We start from the raw sequence: 20,988 nt of genomic DNA on the forward strand, positions 1-20,988 counted from the left end.
TTTGTGCAGTAGTGAGTTCAGAGTCATGCACCTGGAGGCTAAACAACTCTGATGAGCTGGGAGAATATGAGGGGAAAATAATGTCTGCTTCCTATGGCTGTTGTACATCAATATAACAGTGTGACCATTAAACAAGCCTTTCTAAAGGCCTTAATGCTTTTAGCCACCTGACAATAATTTCTTCTTAAACAGCAATCAGTCAGAATTTGCAAACATGGTTTTAATTCAAGTCTCTTAAATGCAGACAGAGAAGGACTGCTAAAGTACATTCCTCATTACCTCAAAAACGAGAAAAGTAGGGGTTTGCACAGTTCAGCAGAACTGAAGGCCTGTAAATCAGCTAATTACATAGGCAGCAGAGATCAGGAAAAAAAAGCAATACTGATCCAACAACCACCAAGAATTAAGGAGCTACAAATACAGCTGGCAATAAAGACATTCATAGTGAGGGAGATATATAGACCTCTGAAACAGCCTTTCAGTCCGAATTCAAGAGGTAGAAACAAGTAGCTCGACTAGTAAGTCTAAATATTTTAAACAATTACAGTACTTTTGTCCAATAGTCTGACTCATAAAGCATAATGGATTAGATTTCCTCACAAGCTTAAGTAATTTGTGACTGATTATATTGTTTTTTTTCCCATAAATTTCCTGTATAACACAGATCTACTTCTTTCCAAGTTTCTAATCTTGATTAGATTTCTTCACTGTTACTGGGCATGAAGATGATCACTCCACAGAACTAAAAGCTGATCATTACCACTCCAGTGAAGACAGAGAACATCACACTATATGCTGCCCTCGAGTTGTCCTTTCCACTGTCCTCAGGAAGGACATCACTTGACATTTATCCACACTCTATTTCACCAGCCATGTCATTGCCATCTTTTGTATTTACTGCTCCAAGTACCCAAGTTTGCTGCCTCACTGCATACACTCACCTCCAGGGCATTTATGACTATACTGAACAGGGCAGACTCCTGGAGAGCTCTACTTGGTACCCTCCTTCCTTGTGAAAGCCAGGGAGCACTTACTTCTACCATCCACTTCTCACTTTTGAATAAATTATTTATACATGTAAGGATTCTTCATCTAATCCCATGACTATTTAGTTTCTTAAGATTTTGGTGAAGTAATCATTCGAATGTACAGATCTAAATAATGACATTTATTTTTAAATGCTGCCTTTAGCCTGAGTACACAATCGTCCTGGTATATGAAAGGAATTAGGAAGAGAATAGATGTGACTGACACCAGGAAACAGTGGATATGTTTCAGACAAACAGCTTTAATCATCTGTGCTTAAGCACTGGGTAGCAATAGTCTTTCTCCAGAGTTTAGAAACAAAAGAAATTTAAAAGATTTTGCTGTCTTTTCTCCTAGCACTTCAAGAAAAGCCACAACCACTTTGTGGTATTATCTAAGGCCAACTTCATTAGTGTAGCTTTAAACCAGAACGGACACCTAGACTTCTTAAATTAAAAAAAAAAAAAAAAAAAAAAAGGCATAAGTAGTATTTTGAGGTTTAAGTCTCCTTATACCAGAAATTAAGACAGAAAGCACAAGCTAACATTCCCCCTGAATACGCTGTAGAGATTTCATTACTAACTGCATCAGCAAAAACAACCCATAGTATTCATTTGTACAACACTAGAAATTCTGCCTGGAAAAACACGCATTTTGTGAAAGGTTGGTTAAAACTTTTGAGTTCAGTGTTACTCTGTATAACTGCTCACATTCTATGGGGATTGGTTATGGTATCATACAGCTCTTTGCAGATTAAATTAAGACACTGGCTTCTCCTCAGTACCAGAACAATGCTACTTCCCATTTCTTAAAAGAAGCTGTGAAGTTCAGGAGGGCACCTAGTAAGAAATATGCTTATACCATCACTCCACAGTTCACCAAGATCAACTGCTGCATTTTGTCATTCAGCTTTCTCCAGAGGAGATTGGTAAAAACCATCTCTCTGCATGGACATTTTACTGCTCAAGGCAGAACAGAAAGAGGTACAATGGGGTGAGCCAGAGGAAGGGAATCAGAAGAGGCAGCACAAAAAGGAACTTTCCCCCTCTTTCACTTACTTTCCCTGGTGCTCATCTCTGGTTTCTGGTGTAGTCCCTTCCCTTTTTCACCACCCCCTTGAGTCTCTGGTCTCTAAGTCCTGGATGTCAACATCAAGTTATTGACAACTAGGTACGAGACAAGTAAAAAATCTATGCCACAGACTGGGGTTTTTGCTTAAGTGACAAGCCTTTAAATATTGCAACTCCCTCTCCCTATGTTTCTCCCTATTCCATTTTACCTTTTTGTATACTCTACTAAATAATACCTTCAAAAACAACTCAAACCACTGTGATCGCTTAGCTTTCTCATAGTTATGACCAAGCTTCACTCTGCACTTTAAAAGCCCTTGACTGGACCTCCTTCCACTGTTAGGCTGCCAACTGTTTTACTCAGTTTCATACACTGCATGTGTTCTTCATCCCTGTATTAACAAATGTACCTGAAGGACTGAGAAAAGTACAATATTAAGTCCACAGACTTAAGCAAGTTGCTGCAATTTATTTATTTAAAATGAACTGCATCTGGCAGGAGTGATTTGTACAAGTATCAAACCAGAAGTGGTGTTCCTCAGATCCTTCCTCACCTGATTTCAAACTGAGCCCACCAGAACAACCTCACCGTGGACAGGGGAGAAGTGGGGCTAAAGCTGGATGCAGCAACTGCCATTTCTTAGCCTCTGTCCCCCACAGCACTGATCTCACCCAGGAATTACTCATCAATTCAAAGTGCATCACCCTGCACATTAATCCTTCACATAGTACAAACATGGGTTGTTATTATGTTGGCTTTAAACAGAGTTTGAACAAACACAAATTAGCAGTTTATTCCTCAGAATAAGCTTGGGTTCAGAGATGATACTGATCTGCAGCAGTACAAGATGAACAGTTAGTATCAAGTAGAACTTATGCCAGATTATGACGTCCAACAGCATTGCCCAGAAAGGTTGCCAGTGCCATGAATATTCAAAAAAAACATGAAAACATTACTCTCCTCTTGAAAAAGTTTACCAGGTAAGAGGCAAAGTCTTGTTCAGAGCATAATAAAATTACTAATACATAACCTGAAACCTGAAAATTAAGTTAAAGGATGCAAAAGTCCACTCTAGTGTCAAACAGCAGCTTTTAATTTCAGTTAGTTGCAGAACTATCAACAGTGGGCCATAAAGCTTTGACACTGCTGAAAAAAAAAAGTGCACATGTACCAATCTAACAGTCTCCAATAGGCTTCATTACAGTCCCCTACTTTGTCAGCCTCCACCACAGCAGTCACTACATTTGTGTCTCAGGAAATCTATGAATTAGCCCAGTAAGTGCTTATGTTGTTAATCAAATAGGTGCTTTCAAGAAAAGTTTCCCTGCAAAATATAACCCTTTCACAAACAGAGCATAAAAGAAGATTAGTTCCTTTTGCCAGAAAAGAAGTCAGTAGATTGCCTCCAAAGTATGATTGTGCTAATCTGTAAGAAGGAAAAGTTACATTGATACATGTGGTAGAAGGAGACGTTTCTGAAAACATTAAGCCTAATGCCTAACAGGTTAAAGCTGGCACAGGAGCAAAGCTACATAGGTTCCTTTTGCGAAGGCATTGTGATACTGAAGACACTAGCCTTTGCCAAACCAAAATAAGAATGTTTTGGTTTTGTTTTTTGAAGTAGAAGACAACATGACCTGACCACCTAAATATCTTCTGGATGCATTCAAGGTGGAGAAATTAAGTTCTACAGGCCCATAATGTTCGTTTCTCTCAAAGAAGTCCCAGATAGCAGAGCTCATCCCAAAGAATTGACTTCCTCAAAACTGTTTACTAGTGAACACCTCCCCTGTGAGGAACATCAGTTTTTGCATTGCCTGTTTTAGTAGCAACAGTTGTCGCAAACTACTTTGTTCCCCAGAAACTCAGTGCTGCAGTTTGGCTGAGTTAGAAGAACTGAACTCTTGCCCTCTCATAAACCAGTCCATCATATAGAAACTCACCAGAGGGTTGTGTCCCTTCAGCTCCTGAACAGAGCAGCTAGGCAAAGCTTTGGTAGGGAACTACAGAAACCCTGCTCAGAACCCAGCACAGGTAGCAGATGAAACTCAGCAACTCTTGAGCTGCTCTGTTCTTCTGCTCCTTTGGTGAGAAGAATGCTTCAGAGAGGTCTCCTTTGCTCTGTGCTTCTCTGTCCCCCAACTGCACCCACCCTTAGATCTAAGAGAAGCTGCATGGGTGTCACTGAGGGCAGTGGTCTTAAGAAGCGAGATGACTGGAGGAAGAAAAAAACTGATTGGAGGTGAAGTCACCAGAAAAGACCAACTGAATAGGACACATGCAAACAGGCATGGTTGGACCTCACTGCAACAGAAAGACACTGACATTAATTTGTCATTTATACTTGGAAGAGCTGATCTCATGCAAACAGCTAAAGACCAAAAATGCCAGACCAAGTACATCATCTTAAAGATTAATTTCAGAATATTCCTAGATCTGCAGTCTAGAGCCACTACCCTCTCTAACTAGTCATGGCTTTTAGACTATTCAGAATTACCTTCTAAACATCTCTAAAAAGACTTGGGAAGGTAGAATTATCAGAAAGATCTTCTGGGGTTCTTGAAACATCAGTCATCATAGATGTGTGCTGCTCCAGACACAGGTCTAGACATCTAAAGACATTCATTTTTCCAGAGCACTACCAAGGCTTGTTGACCCTAAGTCTCCAAAAATTATAATACTAAAATTGTGCTTCCCATCCAGACACAGAAGACAATTTGTAAAACTGAGAAGTATCATACTGTGAAGTGGCACTCGGAAAAGAATAAACAAGAGTTTCTTTCCCAAACATTTTATTTCCTGGTAAAATGTGGCAATGGGAACAGAAAGAGTTCATTAATGGAACTGTGAATTCCAAGAGCATTCTTTTTTTTTCTTTTTTTTTTTTTTTTTTTTTAAATCCCTGAAAGTTTTTAACACATCTTATAAAGCTTCATAAAATGTTCTGAAGACAAATCAATGTTCAGGCAGCCTAGTTTATTTTATGCAGAAAGAGAATTCTTAACAATGAAGTATCTATTCCTTACTCATTACCACAGGGTTTGTTGGGTTTTTCTTTTCTTTGAAGTTGTTTTATAATCCACTATGGGCCTACCCCAACAACTGAACCAGACAAGACCTTTTATTTTTATACAGCAAGATGTTCAGGCCATTTCTTACTGCACTCTGAAGACAAGCAAGCTGTTAGTGCAGCAAGGCGCATATGCATAATATTTCAAGCATTTCTGCTTAGATTTCATGAGGCTTAAGGGATTCAGGACTAAATAACTGGCTCAGCAATACCTATACATTGTTGAATGCTAAGGGGAAGGGCTACAACCACCCTACTACTCAATGAAATTTTTTTTTTTTCACATGTTGCAGATGAGTCCTTTTGCTTCCCTTAGCTTCCTATTACAAGTTCTTCCTTCTATTTTGTGATGTGACAAAGCTGAGGTGTAAGTCTTACTTAGGAACAAGTATCCTGTTCGAGGTAGCCTTTAATTAGGGAAGAAAAGTTTGCACAAAAGTGCGATTTATCAACTCTTATTTGCCCAGTATTAGACCTGATTTTTACCATCCATTCCTTCATTGAGAAGCCTGTTCCTTTCAAGAAAGTCTCATGGGGGATAACACTTTTCACTAGATGTGGGATAATCAGCATTACTGCCCAATAAGCTTTCATGAGCCAGCTGTGTCCCTGCTGAGGATATTGACTCTGGAACATACTACTTCCAAAAACTTAAGCTGCCTTGGAAAAAGTCTCAAGCCTCCACTGAGTCAGTCCAAAACAAAAACCAGTCTGAATGTCAGATTCTCATATTCCCAGACCGATCAACTTTCCCATCCATTTTTAATAAAGACAAGCCTGAAGCTAGAAAGCATTCAACTGCAACCCACTTTCAACTCAGCAAGTTGTAATAACTCAGATATCATACTCCCTAGTTATACAGTTCACCCTAGCTCTAAGTTTTCAGTAGCCATAAGTGATTTTTCACCTCTTGCATGAAGGTAAAGAGTTCCCTGACTCTAAAATTGAGACTAAGAAAGCCAGTTAGGTTAACATGTTAACTACACAGAGCAGTAACATACACACTACGGTGATTACTTTCTCACTAGGTTCCAGAAAACCTGTGCTGCTTTAAGGTTTGTAAAATATTCAGACTGAAGAAAACTGATATGGATAGCCTGTATGTTACATAACTACAAGTGCTTTAGAATATTTTTTATTTTTTTTTTTTTAACCTCTCAACATGGAGGCCAGAAGTGATTGTTCCAATTACATACTCCAATCGCCAGCACAAAGACAGGCAATAAAATTCACTGTGTGAATCCTCAAAAGTACCATAGAAGAAAAATATCAGAATAGACTAGCATCACTGGCAAGTCAAATTCAAAGTTATAACTTTAGATAACTTGGCAGTTAAAGTTACAATAGCTGTCCACACCACTCCTTAAATGTTTATGCTTCTGTGTAAATTAGCTATAAGTCAGATGTTTCTCCACTGCTTTAAAGCCAGAAAAAAAAAAAAAGCATCTCAGTTGACTTTATTACAGGAACTTCTTCAAATCTAAAAATGGAAGATTAAAAAAAAAAAATCAAGCAATTCAACAGATTATCTAACTGCATCTGAAATGCCTCTTTAGAAGTCCAAAATTGCACAGAGCTGCAATTGCTAGTTTACCTGTGCACATATCAATTAAGGTACACATCAACCCTACTGGAAAATAAATTTTCCTGAAGTTGTGCTGAAGATATATGTCAGTACATGTAAAAATTACAAACTTCAGACTATTCTCCCCAAAAGTGAAACTAAGCTAATGATAACTGTTGTGTCTACCTTCTATTTACTGCATAGGACTAATGCATGCTCTAACAAATAAGCATTTAAGGGAAAACTAGAGTAATGCATATAGAGGTTCTGCAGATTTCTGTTTACTTGTTTTAAATGACTGCTTCCATCCTTAAACCAATTTAATATATACTTCTTATGATTAATTCAGCATATACATTTATCAGAAGACCAAAGATTATGACCATCTCTAATATAGTTGGGTCAATCACTGCAGGCAGAAACAACAAGATTTATTTTCATGTTCAAGACTATTCTGAATAGTTACATTTTGGTTTTCTAAACAAGCTCAAACCTTACTAAAAGCCCGAATACAATCAGGCTTAAAATACTGTTAGAAAAAAAACTACTGAAGAGTTAAATTGTTCTTTGTAAAAATCATGTGGTCTTGAAAACACTGAGCCTCTTTTCTACAAGCAACTAGATTTTCAGCCTCTGTATCCCATTTTGAAGGGTTTAAAGAGTCATCACATTTTTTTTAAACCTAAGAAAACCCACTGAGTCCAAATTAGACTTATTTCTCTAGAAAATATATGGAAGCAACAGTCACTAGTTACAGGTTTGTGCACTCCACTGCAGTGGAAGTTTTAACATCACAAGTGTTTAAGTTATCAGACTAACCCATTCTGAACAAGAGATGTATTCATCCCATAGCATTTTGGAAGCCTGTAGCATTCTTCTCCCCAATGACAGAAGCCTAGACTAACTAATACAATTTAAATCCTCATCTCCATTTTTTCTGCTCCTAAAACAAATGAGATTAGTGATACTAGCAGTTACAGATTGGTTCCAGATTTTCTGTGCAAACAGAAAGTAGCAAAGGTACCTTTCACATGCATATGACTATAAATACATGGGGTTTTGCCTATATAGACTGTCTTCAACTCACAGTCACAGTGCTGAACTCTTGGAAGGCATACATTTTACTCCCATCACCAAAGCTCCCTATATATTAGCTACTTACAGAGAAAATGGGCAGGGTGAACCCCACTGTGTAGAGGACAGTGGATGTGATGGTACTGTCATGGAACGGATACTTGATGCTGTCATCATTACAGAAAAAGCCTCTCTGATACGGTTTTATTTTGGCCAAGTTTAGAACACCAAGGGGTAAGCCAGCTGTTGGGGGAAGGAAAACAAAAAACAAAAACAAGAAATACATGTGGTTAAATCAAAAAAAAAAATCATTTTTAAACATGCATGGAGGAAGCTACCAAACATGCATGGAGGAAGCTACCAAACATGCAAAACTCAAGTTTCCTAAGTATCATGCAATGCACACACTTACCAAATCCTGTTTATAGAAATTTATCTCTTTTAGAAATCTACTTCAGAAGGACTCTGAGGTTGCCCACCAGATACAGAAGTTAAGAATAGACTTCAAAGTCCTTTCATCAGTAAGGTGAGTTGCCACACACTGAGCCAAGATGACACTTAAGGAAAGCATTTGCCACCCACATGACTGAATAGCTCTTGAGGGCAGGCTGCCTTTTGTACCCCCTCCTTCGCCACCACCCCATGACATTGCCTTGTATCTGAATTACCAGCCTTGTTCTATACACTATAATCTGGTTAGTGTTTACAGAGAACAAGACAAAAATACATACAGATTTTGTTGTAGTTCGGGATTTAAAAGATTTCATGCAAGTAGTTTTCATGCAGGTAAGGGGAACAAGAAAACTGCAGAGACACCAACAGGGACAGTGAATGGACTGCATCTGAAGGTAACGAGATTTGTACTTTAAGAGTCGCATTTACACAGCGTTTGCACACTTTGGAAGATTTCTGCATGAAAATAACTAAGTTATTAACATGCAAACTGAAACCTGGGTACAAGTGATAGCTGTCTGAACTTACACTGTGTGACATACTACCTATTCCCTCTCTTAAAAGGTCACTTCCACTATACTGGCAGTCACGCCAAAGAAGCCATCAAGGCCTCTGACAATTACATTCAGGTCTGTAACTCATTTCTGACAAGAAGAATCAGCTAGGGAATAGACATTTGCGGGAGCAGTGACCTCAGGAAACCCAAGTTTGTCATTATACTCTACTTTTTCACCCCCCCCATTTCCTTTGGTCCCCTGAGCAAGTAACAGATGGGCAGTGGATAAATTAGGCAATGCTGTAAGAATTGCAAAATCCCCAAACAAAAACAAAAAAAGTAGATTTTTGTTTAAAACAAGGTAAAAAAGGGCAAACTAAACTTTCTACTTTCCCCAACATCCATGTAATATGCAATTCTGCATATAGATACTCTATACGTAAATGAGATAAGTGCAATTATTGAAGCAGAAAAGACTACTCACGATATAAACAAACTGCTGTACTAAGAACAAAAAACATTTCAATGAAGTTCATGTGATGAGAGATTGCTTTGATTTCTGGTGACACTTGTTAAGACTATCAGATAAGTCACTTAAAGGGGTTTTAAATAAGCTTATTTCTACATACTTCATTAGAAGAAAAGACATCAAGAGTGAAACAGTAGGAACAGAGTGATAAATCCTGGCCCCTTCTTTGGGCTGCTAAGCCACAGTGCAAAAGCTCGCGAAGTGCATATTGAAACTGTGTATGTACTTGGTAATACCCCAACTCCTCTTCTAAGAAAATTGCTATGGTCACAGAAGGCAGTTTGCCAGGAATTTAAACCCTCCTATGGAGCAGAGAGGAATTTTTTCCACATAGCATCCAAAATCCTAAGGACTGTTCACTGCCTTAACAACTGGGGATGCTGATGCAGCAAAGCACTTCAGCAGATGCTTATCATCACCTACAGCAAAACTGAACAACAATGCAAACAGCATTATGCTTGTTCAACTTTAAGCACAAAGTTATTCATGAAGCAGGATGACATACCTTCCAAGCAACTGCATCTCAAAGGTCTCCCTCCCTCCTCTGCTTTAATGATTGAGAAAAGAGCTACAGCTTGACAGAATGCAGATGGCAGAAGTAGCCAAAACAGAAGAATCGCAGCCCTTCAAATACAAAGGGGGCCACACTGAAGACCTTAGAAAGTTCACTGGGATCTAAGGACATTGCTGTATGTTCACATGTCTGGAGCCAATTTTCAGCTCCACTCAAGGCTATGGCAAGATTCCACTAACATAAGTCAGAGCCCATGTTTCCTGTCTTTATCTCTGCTATTGCATACCCAGCGTCAGGATGATTGAGTGGCAAAGCCATTACCTATTTGATACAATCCTATCTTCTCAAACAGGTCACCAGATTTTCACATGTGGAAATACCACATTCTCATGGTTAATTTAAACAGCAGCTTGTGTTTTGCAGAAGTTGACTACTTAGACATACCTCTGTTTTCCAAGAAAATTGCTACAACTCAACACCAAGAATTTTTCTGTTTCATTCAATTACATTTTCAGCCTTCCAGCTCAACCTTTTTTAGCCAACATTGCTCAGTTTTTAGAATAAGATTTTGAGGTGTTTTGCTTTGGTTTTGTTTCTGGGTTTAAATTCATTAGGACAGGCTATTTTGGTTTTAGCAGCTGAAGTATGATCTCTAAGTGCTCCAGTTCAGAAACTACAAGACACTGCAGCAATTCACTTGCAAACATGACAGAGTTCTTGGCTCAAAAATTCCAGATTTCTTGCCACCAAAGTAGACAGATTTACAGTCATGGGTCACGTGTTTTTTTCAAGGAAGATTTCTTTAGGAACTGGAAGAGAGCTATTACATGCGTGTACATGAAAAAGAGAAAGTACCCTACGTTTCACAAGCAGTCTTTTAAGCCTACCAGCAAAACAAACAACCAGTTTGAATATGAAGGGGGTTTTTTTTGTTGTGTAACTGCAGCAGGAGATAATTACTCGCTCTGTAACTTAGTTAAGGCAGAAGCTTGAGGGCTTTTATTTTTTAATTAGGGAGAATTCCTGACAGTAAGTGTTATGCACTCAGTTTTCATTAAACAAAGAGGAAAGGAACTCAAGATTTAATTTAAGCTTTCTTTTCTTCCCATTAGTCTTCTTTATGTGAAACTTTTTTATAAAAACTAGTTCGAGAAAACTTTTACATAACCAGCAGTTATCCACATTTTTTCTGGTGCCTATACATTTAATATTTCTTCGTACATCTTTGTTCCTTTTACATCTGTTTCATTGAAAGAAAAGGATGCACCTTTTTGTTAAATCAAATTGATTTGACTACATTATGCAATGCTTAGAAAGTACTTTAAAAGTGTGTAAACTAGAGTTGGAATTTAGAAATATGTTTCTACTTTCAAACATGAGATATTAGGAAGGGGGAGAAGAGGAAAAGCAGCAAAGGGGTCAGATGAGGACAGTTTCACCAAAGCGACTGCAAAATTCATTTGTATAGTCCATAGTAAAAGAATACAAGAACCTGGAAGTTGGTTATACATCTTACACTAACTGTCTATTACCATTTTTTACATCACTGTTAGAATTCCAACTGCAATCTAAATGATGCACTGCTTTCCAGCAGTGGAGTAGAAGACTATGTGAAATGGTGTTTAGTTGAATGTTAACCTACCCCAAACAAGTACTAGCATTTTTACTATTGCTCATTTTACAGGGAGAGGAGACAACACTTAGTACATGTAAGCAAACAATCCTGAAGTTTTCACTGTAAGAAAAAAAAAAAGAAAAAAAACACACTAATGTACATAACAGGCCAGTATTGCCATCACAGGGGCCAAGCATCTCCATGACTTTTAAGCAGGGTGACTGTACACTGGAATTCTGAGGAATGCACACATGTTCAGTTTCATTAGCTTCTACAAACTGGAGGAAAGGGTGAGCAAGACCTAGTTAAAGATTACAAGGCTAAAACGCAATCTTGTAGATCAACTCTCATACTTGGTCCTCTTCACAACATACCTCCTCTTCCTTTTTACCTAGCCAGTACCAGCAGTAACCTCTGAGGGTGCTCTTGTGATCTAGGCAACTTTGTACCTTAAGGGACCATAATCGCTCAGCTGTTATTCATATTCTCTAAAGCACCTTCAGCTGTGAAAAAAGACTGTTCCTTGAAGTTCCCCATGCTTCAGACTTAGAACTGGAGTTTCTCTATTTTCCATTAAAATTTATCTAGTTAGTCACTAGTCCTTGACAAGATCAACAGGTTCTGGGCCATTTTGCTCGGTAGTAGCAAGAAACAGCAGTCCTCTGATCTGGTTTCTCTCCCCTTTCGTTATAGAAGGAAAACAATCTGATCACTCAAGTGCTCTGGAACTGGCCCATCCAAGATCTTGTAAAAGACTGGGAGGCACCTCTCCTGTAATGCTCATGCAAACAGACTCTGGCTAAGCCCAAAAGCTACAGCAGTAGTAACAAAGTTGAACAGGAAAAGAGACTGCAGAGATTTGAAGCCTTTACCTATGAAAGAGAGGTGAAAGCTTCACATGTATGGACAAGAATAAAAGTGCACAGGAAAGAAAGGGAGAGGAGAGAGGCAAGTCTGATACTTGAATTACTGAGCAGGGGATGCAGGGAAGGAACAGCCTTAAGTTTTTGGCTAGAACTGTACAACAGGGCAACAAACATTTGTACAGAGTGAAGCTAAGCTAGCTGAAATAGTTACATGGGGCTATGCTGAGTTCACAAGGAGTTTCCAACTCTAATTTGTAGGTTCAAGCCAGTTGTAGTGTAGTTTCCATTGAAAACCTACCGATAATTCATAGCAATATCAACAGCCTTCAGGGAACTCGCATTTAATCAGATCTGGCTGGACAACACAGCATGGCACAAAAGCCTGTAAGGAAGGAAGGGAAGTCCAGGGTGGGAGACTAGGCAAGAAGTCACTGTGAGAATGGTTCTCCACCCATAGAAAGGGAGTATCAAGAAAAAACAATACCCAAGGGAAGGGGGAGGCGAAGTCTTCCTTTGGAAAAAAAAGAAAATAAACCAAAAATCAACAAAAAACCCCAAGACTGTTTAATGAAAAATATGTCATTTGTTACATTTTAAATAATTTTTTTAAAGATTAAAACAAAAAAAGTAATTTAAGTTCCACAATTTATCCTACAAATGGAAGCACTGGACACCAAACTATGATCGTTTTACAACGTGTGAAACACTGCACTATTATTCTGATCTGTGGCGTTTATCACACCTATAACTTTAGAGTTAGGTGCTTAAGTCTGGAGGCATAAGGAGTTAGATTCTGATACTCAGGTGTCCATTTGGCTTTGCTAGCAAGCTGCATGGGATATTTTTCCCTAAACAGGGAAAAAACAGCATTTATAGCTGAATTAGCCTCTTTTACAGCTGGCAGTTGCCATAAATACTTAAGATCAGCAGGGAATATTGTTCAAGAGGAGGTAGCTTCAAGGTCTAAAAATACTGTGTGTTCTACTTAAAATTTAGGAACATTTTCCTAATTAAGTCTATGGACACAGTTTTAGATAGGTCTTCCATTTATAAACTATTTAAGTTTTATATCTGAAACAAAAGAGAGTCTTGAAGCTTTTAATTGTTCCAAGTTATACTGTACCATCTAGTTCAGAACCAAGTGTGGTGCTCAAAAAACCTGGCTATGCTTTCAAGAGCACCTCAAGACAACCTAGACTGTCCTGCCCTTCTCCCACCTCTAGCCATCCACTGCTATCCCCTTCCTTGTCACAGCACTAGGTTTTCACACCAACCTGTCCAAAAAAAGAAAAAGCCCATGCCCACACAACACAGGTTCTTCAGGAGCACTTGCTCATCTGGCCAAGTGCATGACTCTTAGAGCCAGTGTAAAGGACAGAATAGGAACGTGTAGCCAAGGGTGTGGAAAAAGGGAGAACAAGGACGGTCTAGCCATAGTTTCAGATCAGCTTAAACACCTTGTGAAATTGTTTCCTGGTCAGTGGTGCCTTCTCCTCCAGTTTTAAGTAGTTCAAAGGAATGCGCTATTTTTTGTAAACATCCCTTAACTAACCCCAATTGGCCTTCTCATCTGTGGAAGCAACCAAATCTTCACTTGAGGCTCTGTGCCATCTTAAAAACTTGTGCTAAATTGGTGTTTCAAGTTCTCCAAGACACACAAGACTCCTACCTGGTCCTCAATCAGGAAGTTCTTCTCATTTAAACAAACAAATATCTAGAAACTGGGAGAAAGGCAGTTACCCTTAAGAGAGCCTGTGGAAAAGGAGAACATTCTAGCGTGATAATTAACCAAAGCTTTTTCCTCATCCTGTACTGAACTCACAAGTAAGTGCTAATTAAGAGAAACTGTACTAGACTAACATGAGACTGAGAAGAATTTTTATATTTCTCTATACTTATCCTGAAAAATAGACTCAATGCATTCTGTACTTGATGTGCTGACAGAAAGACAGTTTCAGCTTTTGTAAAGAAATCCACAATCTACAGTTAAGTTGGGGGGTGTCAAGCATGAATTCTGGCTGTATTGGAGAAATAATCTCTGTAAAACAACAGCAAATGACAGCCTCAAAAAAACTCAGTTATTCAGCTAAAGGCTGCTCATTTAAGAAGAAGGTACTTTTCATAGCTTACATTCTTATTAGAGAGATGATGCTGTTAAATAACCCCACAGACAGATAAATAGCATCATTCTGAGCCGAACCTATAAAACTGGTAATTACTGAGGGCAACGGAAAGTTTAAGCTCTCCCACTCTTATACATTTATTTTTGCTTTTATTTTCAGCCAGGACAACCATGTTTGCTTTGCTGCTCATTTTGTAATGTACAGTCTGGGGGAAGGTAGTATGCAAGAGATTTAAAGAAACAGACAGGTCAACCTCACACTGCTGGGAGCACCTGTAAAAGAGTGTTCTTTGCAGAAAAGCAGATGTGCTGAAAATTTTTTTCCACAAGCAGTCAAGAGAAAGAATCAACACCTCTTAGACAGGAGGTTCTGGGAATACAGAAAACTACTAAGAGAAAGAAGAGATTAAAAAAAATAAGAAAGTGTTTAGATTTTTGACACCTAGAGGTGAGGGATGTGTAAGAGAAAAATCAATATAATATTTATTTTCAGTAGCTGAGGTGAGTGGGTAGCCCACAACTCACCTCCTAGCCACTTTAAAGGACTTTATCTTACTTTTCCACCCCAAGGAATGCAAAATATTCCTAATAACAGCACACTGATTGTTCTGATAACACCAGAAGCTGTGCTAGGTTTCAGTAAACAGGATATATGTATTTAAAAGCATGAACTACATTCTAATCTCTGTTACTATTCCACTTGCATCTATACACTACTTATATTTTTATTTTTTTGCTGATCTATGATTTGGCTAGCGGAGAAGCCATATCAGCAACCTGGGCCAGCTGACAACAGTTTCACTGAACAACTGCCTCACAATGCATTACACTTTTGACTGAGCCAAGGCAAGGGTAGTGGAGGCAGGAAGCGAAGGAAACCTTCCTCTACACTGGACCAGCCTCGATAATGAAGAGTGCAATTTCTAGTCCAGTCATTTACTAACAGAACTACATCATATTCTAGTTTCTCCAAGTTCAACAGTTTAGTACTACATGGGAACACTAGTTCAGTTATCTACATTTCCAATCCATTAAAACAAGTCACAACACTTGTTTAAAAATATTCATATAGGACAAGTGTATTCTCCCTCATATCTATATTTCAATCAAAAGAATGGACTTTTAGAAACACTAAGTACCTGTTAGTCTAAAAACCATGCAATTGTCTCTCCTGTGAGCATTTACAGAAGTACAAATACAAAATAAAAAATACAGAGGCAAGACAGTAATATATCCTAGCCTGCTCTATTACTTACACTGAGAAAAATATGCTGCTCAAGCAAGCCAGTCGCAGGTCACAAGCAAAGGCTGTGCCCTGTGCTCTGCTCTGTTCCAGGGGCAGAGAAGGTTGAAGTTAGACCAGCCGATCGACAACCACCTGGAACTCATTAGCAGTTCACCCAGCGGGGCAGAGGTCAGTTGCCCTCATTACTGACAGACCTAACATTTAAGACCCTCAGACTAATAACCAAAGGACACTAGAGGTGGGGGGAGGATGGAGAGGTCAGCAGCTCCTTGTGTTGCAGTGCTGCTCATGGGGTGGGGAAGAATCCGGCTGGCTGCAGCCACAGCAAGCGAGAGTGACTTCTCCCACTATAACCCTTCCTGTTTAGGGGAAATTAAATATTTAATCACTGCTTGCATTATGTGCTCAGTATTATGTTCACTGTTAAAGGCTTTGACTGTATCGTCTACAGAATTAAAAAGCCCACAGATACAAAACTGTGCACACACCCCCAAGGATCAAGATCTTCTACATACAATCTACCTAAAGCGCTGGGCTTACAGGCAGGGAAAACAATACAGCAAAAGAAACTGATCAAGGCCAGCTGTTGCCAAGGCAGGGAGGGATTATTTCTTTTTTTATTGCAGGTGACACCAACTCTGAATGTCATTTAAGACCAGTGCTCTTCGAAACTCACTCCAGAAGTTATAAATATTTTTCCATTTTAATCTCTGTTTTGTGGAAGTGCCCAGCAAAAAGCTTTCAGAGTATTTCATATACAGCTACATGCCCTAAACTGAAATACCATTCAGTCTCTAGAAATATAATAGGCTATTAGTTGTTAGGAGGGTAAATGCTCATTTTCCAGTAAGTCTTACAAGCATAACAATATTTTACTTAAACAGTCTTCAAAGTCAGGCCTTAAAATGGCAAGTGCTACAGAGGGATTCAGAATTTCCATAAGATTGTCTACCTTGTCGTCCACCAGAATGTCATTTTATACTGTACACACTGCTGCATGCCACCATGTTTAAGAGGACTATTCTTAGTTATCAGAACCACATTTTTTCATGGTACACTGAAGTCTGTAGTGTCTAACAGTACCTTTTGAGAATATAAGCTCTGTATTAAGCTAGTTCTAGTTTAAATAGAATTTTAAAAGGAAAAATGAGAACACCCTATATATTTTAGAGCTATCAAAGCAATTGTTTTGTCCTGATTCAGAAGACCTTCTGAGAAGTTAATTTAACCAGAGTTTGTAAAAATATTTATACAACATTGCCCTTGACACTTGAGTATAATGAATAATGTCACAGCATAGAAAGTCTTCCAGTACTCCTACAATAGAGCAAGTGTTGCCTTCCAGTTTCAGTAAAAATTATCAGCATTAGATCTGTGATCTTAGTTTCTATATATTAATGATTAGATATTTCATTTCCTAGTGTTGATGACCGGAATCTTAAGATTCAAGAAGAAATGGGAAGAATTACACGTCTGCAAGCAGAAACAGTAACCTTACTTCCACTCCCAGGATCTCCATCAGCATTAGACCCAGCCACCATACCGGCTTGCAGTATTTTAACTGAATACTAATACTGCAGTATAGGCTCACCTAACAATCAAAGCCTTAATTTCCCTGAGTCAGCAAAAAGCTCCAGAACTCACTCAAGAAACAACAAGAAAAGGAGACACTAAGATTTTTGGAATTCTATGGGCAACAGTTCCTGACTGGAGCTATTTACAGGGCTCAGTCTCACTGCCTCCCTTCTGTATCTCAGCATTAAAAGCCCTCTTGACCCCTTAAGGGCCATATATGCTCCCCTTTAAGTTGCTCCACTTCAGAAGGTTCCCTGGTTATAATTAGAAGTTTATTCCCTCAGGTCTTTCCACCACTAGCTTCCAAACCAGCCCCTTCAGCTTAAGGTAAGTACAGTCCATTAACCTTCAGACACATTAAAATAAAGTGGATCAGCTTAGGTATGTATGTGTTCCTTATTATCTCAGTACTCCAGTTTCAGAGAATATTGCACCTACTGTTAAGTTTCAGTGACTCAGTCATCTAAGACTCAGTCAGAACAGGCTTACAGTGATATGTAGATCCGCCATAACAGAACAAAGTCAAAGGGATGAAAATGCACTAAGATTAATTTGAGGAAAAAATTCCACCTTATTCTGAGAGGCAGAAGCTACCAGAGATGCTGAAATTTGATACATAATCCCTTCTACGTTTAAGGCAAAAACTGAGCAAAACACCTGTTTGGTACAGCTTCCTCCCTCCCTAGGAAAGGGATGATGTAACAAGAACCTATGACCCTTCTTCAATACCAGGGACGGCTTGCTAACATCTCGAAGCTACCTCATGAGATCAGACAACTTCCATGTGGCCCCTCTGAAAGCTTCATGATTAGCAATGGCAGCCAAAGGGGAGGAGGCAATAAAATCTAGGCTAGGTCTAGCAAGATCCATTGTTTCATCAGCAGCATCACAGAAGTAAGGCTGTATTGACATGGCTCCTGCATACCTTTGGCTCCATTTAGTAGAATTAGGGTTTGTAGCCATTCCAAGATGGTTGCCCTCACCTGACATACCTGCCTTTTTAAATTTAAAATAAAAAAGCTTTATTTTCCTGTTGCCAGATATCAAGATGCCACACGAGCAGATGCCAAAACCTGTGCTGAAGTACAATACAAATTAAACTGACACTTCTGAGTCGGACTGCTTCTTGGTTACAGCTTTTGAAAGACAGATCAGCAAAGCCTATAACAGAGCAAGACCAGCCTATTAATGTTTCTTGTACTGGTTGTTTCAAATCCTGTGACTCAATGTGATAACTAAAAAAGTGTTGGATAAGTGCACCAGATAGTTTCAACATTATTTTTCTGTATCCTATTCTGCTGAAGAAGCTTACTTGGGTCTATTTTTGGCTTCTACATGAACTAGCAGTCTTTATTTTAAAAGCTGGACCTGACTGTGCTAGAAGGACTCAGGTACCAGAGTATCTGTCAAAAGCAGTTTGAAAGACACAGTGCAAGTTTATCAATAGACAGCCTTTAGTTCTGTGCCTCTGAGATCAGGCTCGTAACTTGGAAAGGAAAATTCCTCCCAGAAGGTGTGTCAACTCATTAGCAGTTGATATGAGAAGAAGATCTTAATATAAGCGGCACTGTTTTCTTCCAGTTTTTAAACTGCAGGACTACACCATTCAGGATGGAAAATAGCTGGTGTGTCTACTCACAGGTGGGACTGAGAGGTCTATTGCTGCAGCTGAACTGATTAGTATTTCCTGATGTAGCAGCAACTATATTGTTCCAACAAAAGAGTCCAAGAAATTATCTTAAGGAAATCTTGATTCTTCAAGACAACTTTAAATGGTTTTAATTTTTGTCATAAAACTGGGCTAAAAATAGTCACTTGCTAGTCATCCATTATCTGAATTTCTAGTGTTTGTGGATTTTTCAGTTGTCTTCAGTCAGCTATTTTACCTGATTAAACCCCAAGAAGGAGGAGCTTCCTTTGCAGGATAGGGAAAAGAAACAATCCCTTGCAAGCCCCCTCCACCCCCCAGCCCAGCAGATACAACAATAATCTAGCCCATACCAATGAATCTGACTTTTCTAAAACCATACTTCTGTGGGTGGTATATCTTGCCAATAAGATTCTATGTAATTCTATTCAGCATTTTTTCTTTTTCTCCTCCTCTTCATCCAAGGTAAGTTTGTTTTAATTCTCCTGGACTAGTAATTCTGGAAAGAGCATTATCAGTTGTCAGGGATAAATCCAAGTCACTTGGAAGACTACAAAGCTCGAGTTATCTCTCATCATCAGGTACCTTCCAGAGTTAGGTCACCTCTTTGTGCTACCTGCTTCTGTGGCTCCAACACAGTCACAGATAGAGGACTATCACAGCTTTATCCTGTCATCAGCATCTGGTCAGTGCAACCATGCTCTACACATAAAACTATGCAGTAGCAGGCAACCACTAGCCAACTCTTTACCTCCCCTCCCACCAGGGCTGTGACTGTGCAGGTTTCAAAGATGCTTTTAGTCAGTATGAGTTCATGCGATCCAACTCTTTAAAACCAGGTCAGTGTATTGAATCAGCTCAGCACTGGCCCAACAACCACCCAAGCAACTATAAAGGTGAAGCAGGACCTCTTCAACTATGACAGATGAGCTATTTTATCCTTTAGACGTAGTGTGGTACTTCATTTTCTACAGAAAATATGTCAAAAGCCCCTTCCCTCCCATTCCCTTCAGCAAAGGTCACCACCTTCACATAAGCATGCTGCAAGAGCCCTTCTGCCTCTTTAAGGTTAAAAAGTCACCAGGACTCAAGCAGCTGGTAAGGAACCTACCTCACTGCTGACAAGCATCTTCCTCTCTTATGCCAAGAGCAAAGAGTATAGTGCCGAGTTCAAGATTTGGCTCTTGTTAAGGCACTGGAAGGTGAATTGGGATTTACCCATTGTTGTAAAAAGCAAGTGCGAGAACTTCTCTTTTTGAGGCAGGGGTTAGCCAGAGTACAAGATACACTTTAACAGCAATACCTGGCAGAGCAAGAACCAGATTGCTGACTTTGAATAGTGTTCATTAACTAGTTGAGTTCTAACCTGAAGCTTTTCTGTAGGCTTCCTAGCAAGATAGAGAGAGCCTCTGGGTAGAGCATCTTTCTTTATGTAGGGGAAAATAAAAAGTGACTGTTGCCAAGAACTTTAACAAGGGACAATGTCACAACCAAAGTATTCAGTCTCATGTGTTTGAGAAAGCACAGTAGGAGAGGGAAGATTCTCCCTGTTTTACATGACAATCATGCTTCAAATTAATTAATTGAGAGTCAACTTAATGAGTATCATCTCATGTTACCTGGTGGACAGTGTCATCTGAAGACAAGCTGCTCCTTCACATGAGCCTGCTACAGCTTAACAATGTATTCATGCACTAGAAAAAAGATTTAGCATCCACATGACATGGAAAATAAGGATGGTGACACATCTGTCAGTAAGTCACAAGTAATAGCGGAGGAGGTTTTATTTGAACTAGGGCAGTGGGGAAGTGCTAACCCACATAGGAGGCCTTCCTTAACTGAACAGCAATATCATATGGCTGCCTTCAGCGAAGGCAAGAGTAAACACTCCCAAAAGCGAAGAATGGCACCTAAAGCAAAAACATTTTACAGGGTGTGCAGAGTGGTCCAGCCATCTCACTCTCCCAGGTCACATTCTGCAAAAGCAAATTCACCTGTCCTATACACATGCACCTGCTGTTTAGCGTATTGCCCTGTAACACAGCATTCCAGCAGTCTTTAAGTAGTAAGCTTAAAGCGATGCAAGCATTTAGTATTTCTGGGTTTAGTTCACGTGTTC

The 20,988-nt window shown here is 39.2% G+C and overlaps 1 protein-coding gene across 5 annotated transcripts in view; it reads right to left on the reverse strand.

Annotated features, from left to right (window-relative positions):
* The window catches only part of PLPP1 (phospholipid phosphatase 1), a 69,252-nt gene that overhangs the window by 43,381 nt on the left and 4,883 nt on the right, over positions 1–20,988 (reverse strand). For 2 of the 5 annotated variants that reach the window (XM_069775982.1, XM_069775980.1), the window contains exon 2: positions 7,894–8,048. The exons of the other annotated variants lie outside the window; for them this stretch is intronic. In XM_069775982.1, the coding sequence (XP_069632083.1) occupies positions 7,894–8,048 (155 nt within the window). The remainder of the gene's footprint in view (positions 1–7,893; positions 8,049–20,988) is intronic. 5 annotated transcript variants of the gene reach the window in all.

The sequence above is a fragment of the Haliaeetus albicilla genome, chromosome Z (assembly GCF_947461875.1).
Source record: "Haliaeetus albicilla chromosome Z, bHalAlb1.1, whole genome shotgun sequence".
NCBI lineage: Eukaryota > Metazoa > Chordata > Aves > Accipitriformes > Accipitridae > Haliaeetus > Haliaeetus albicilla.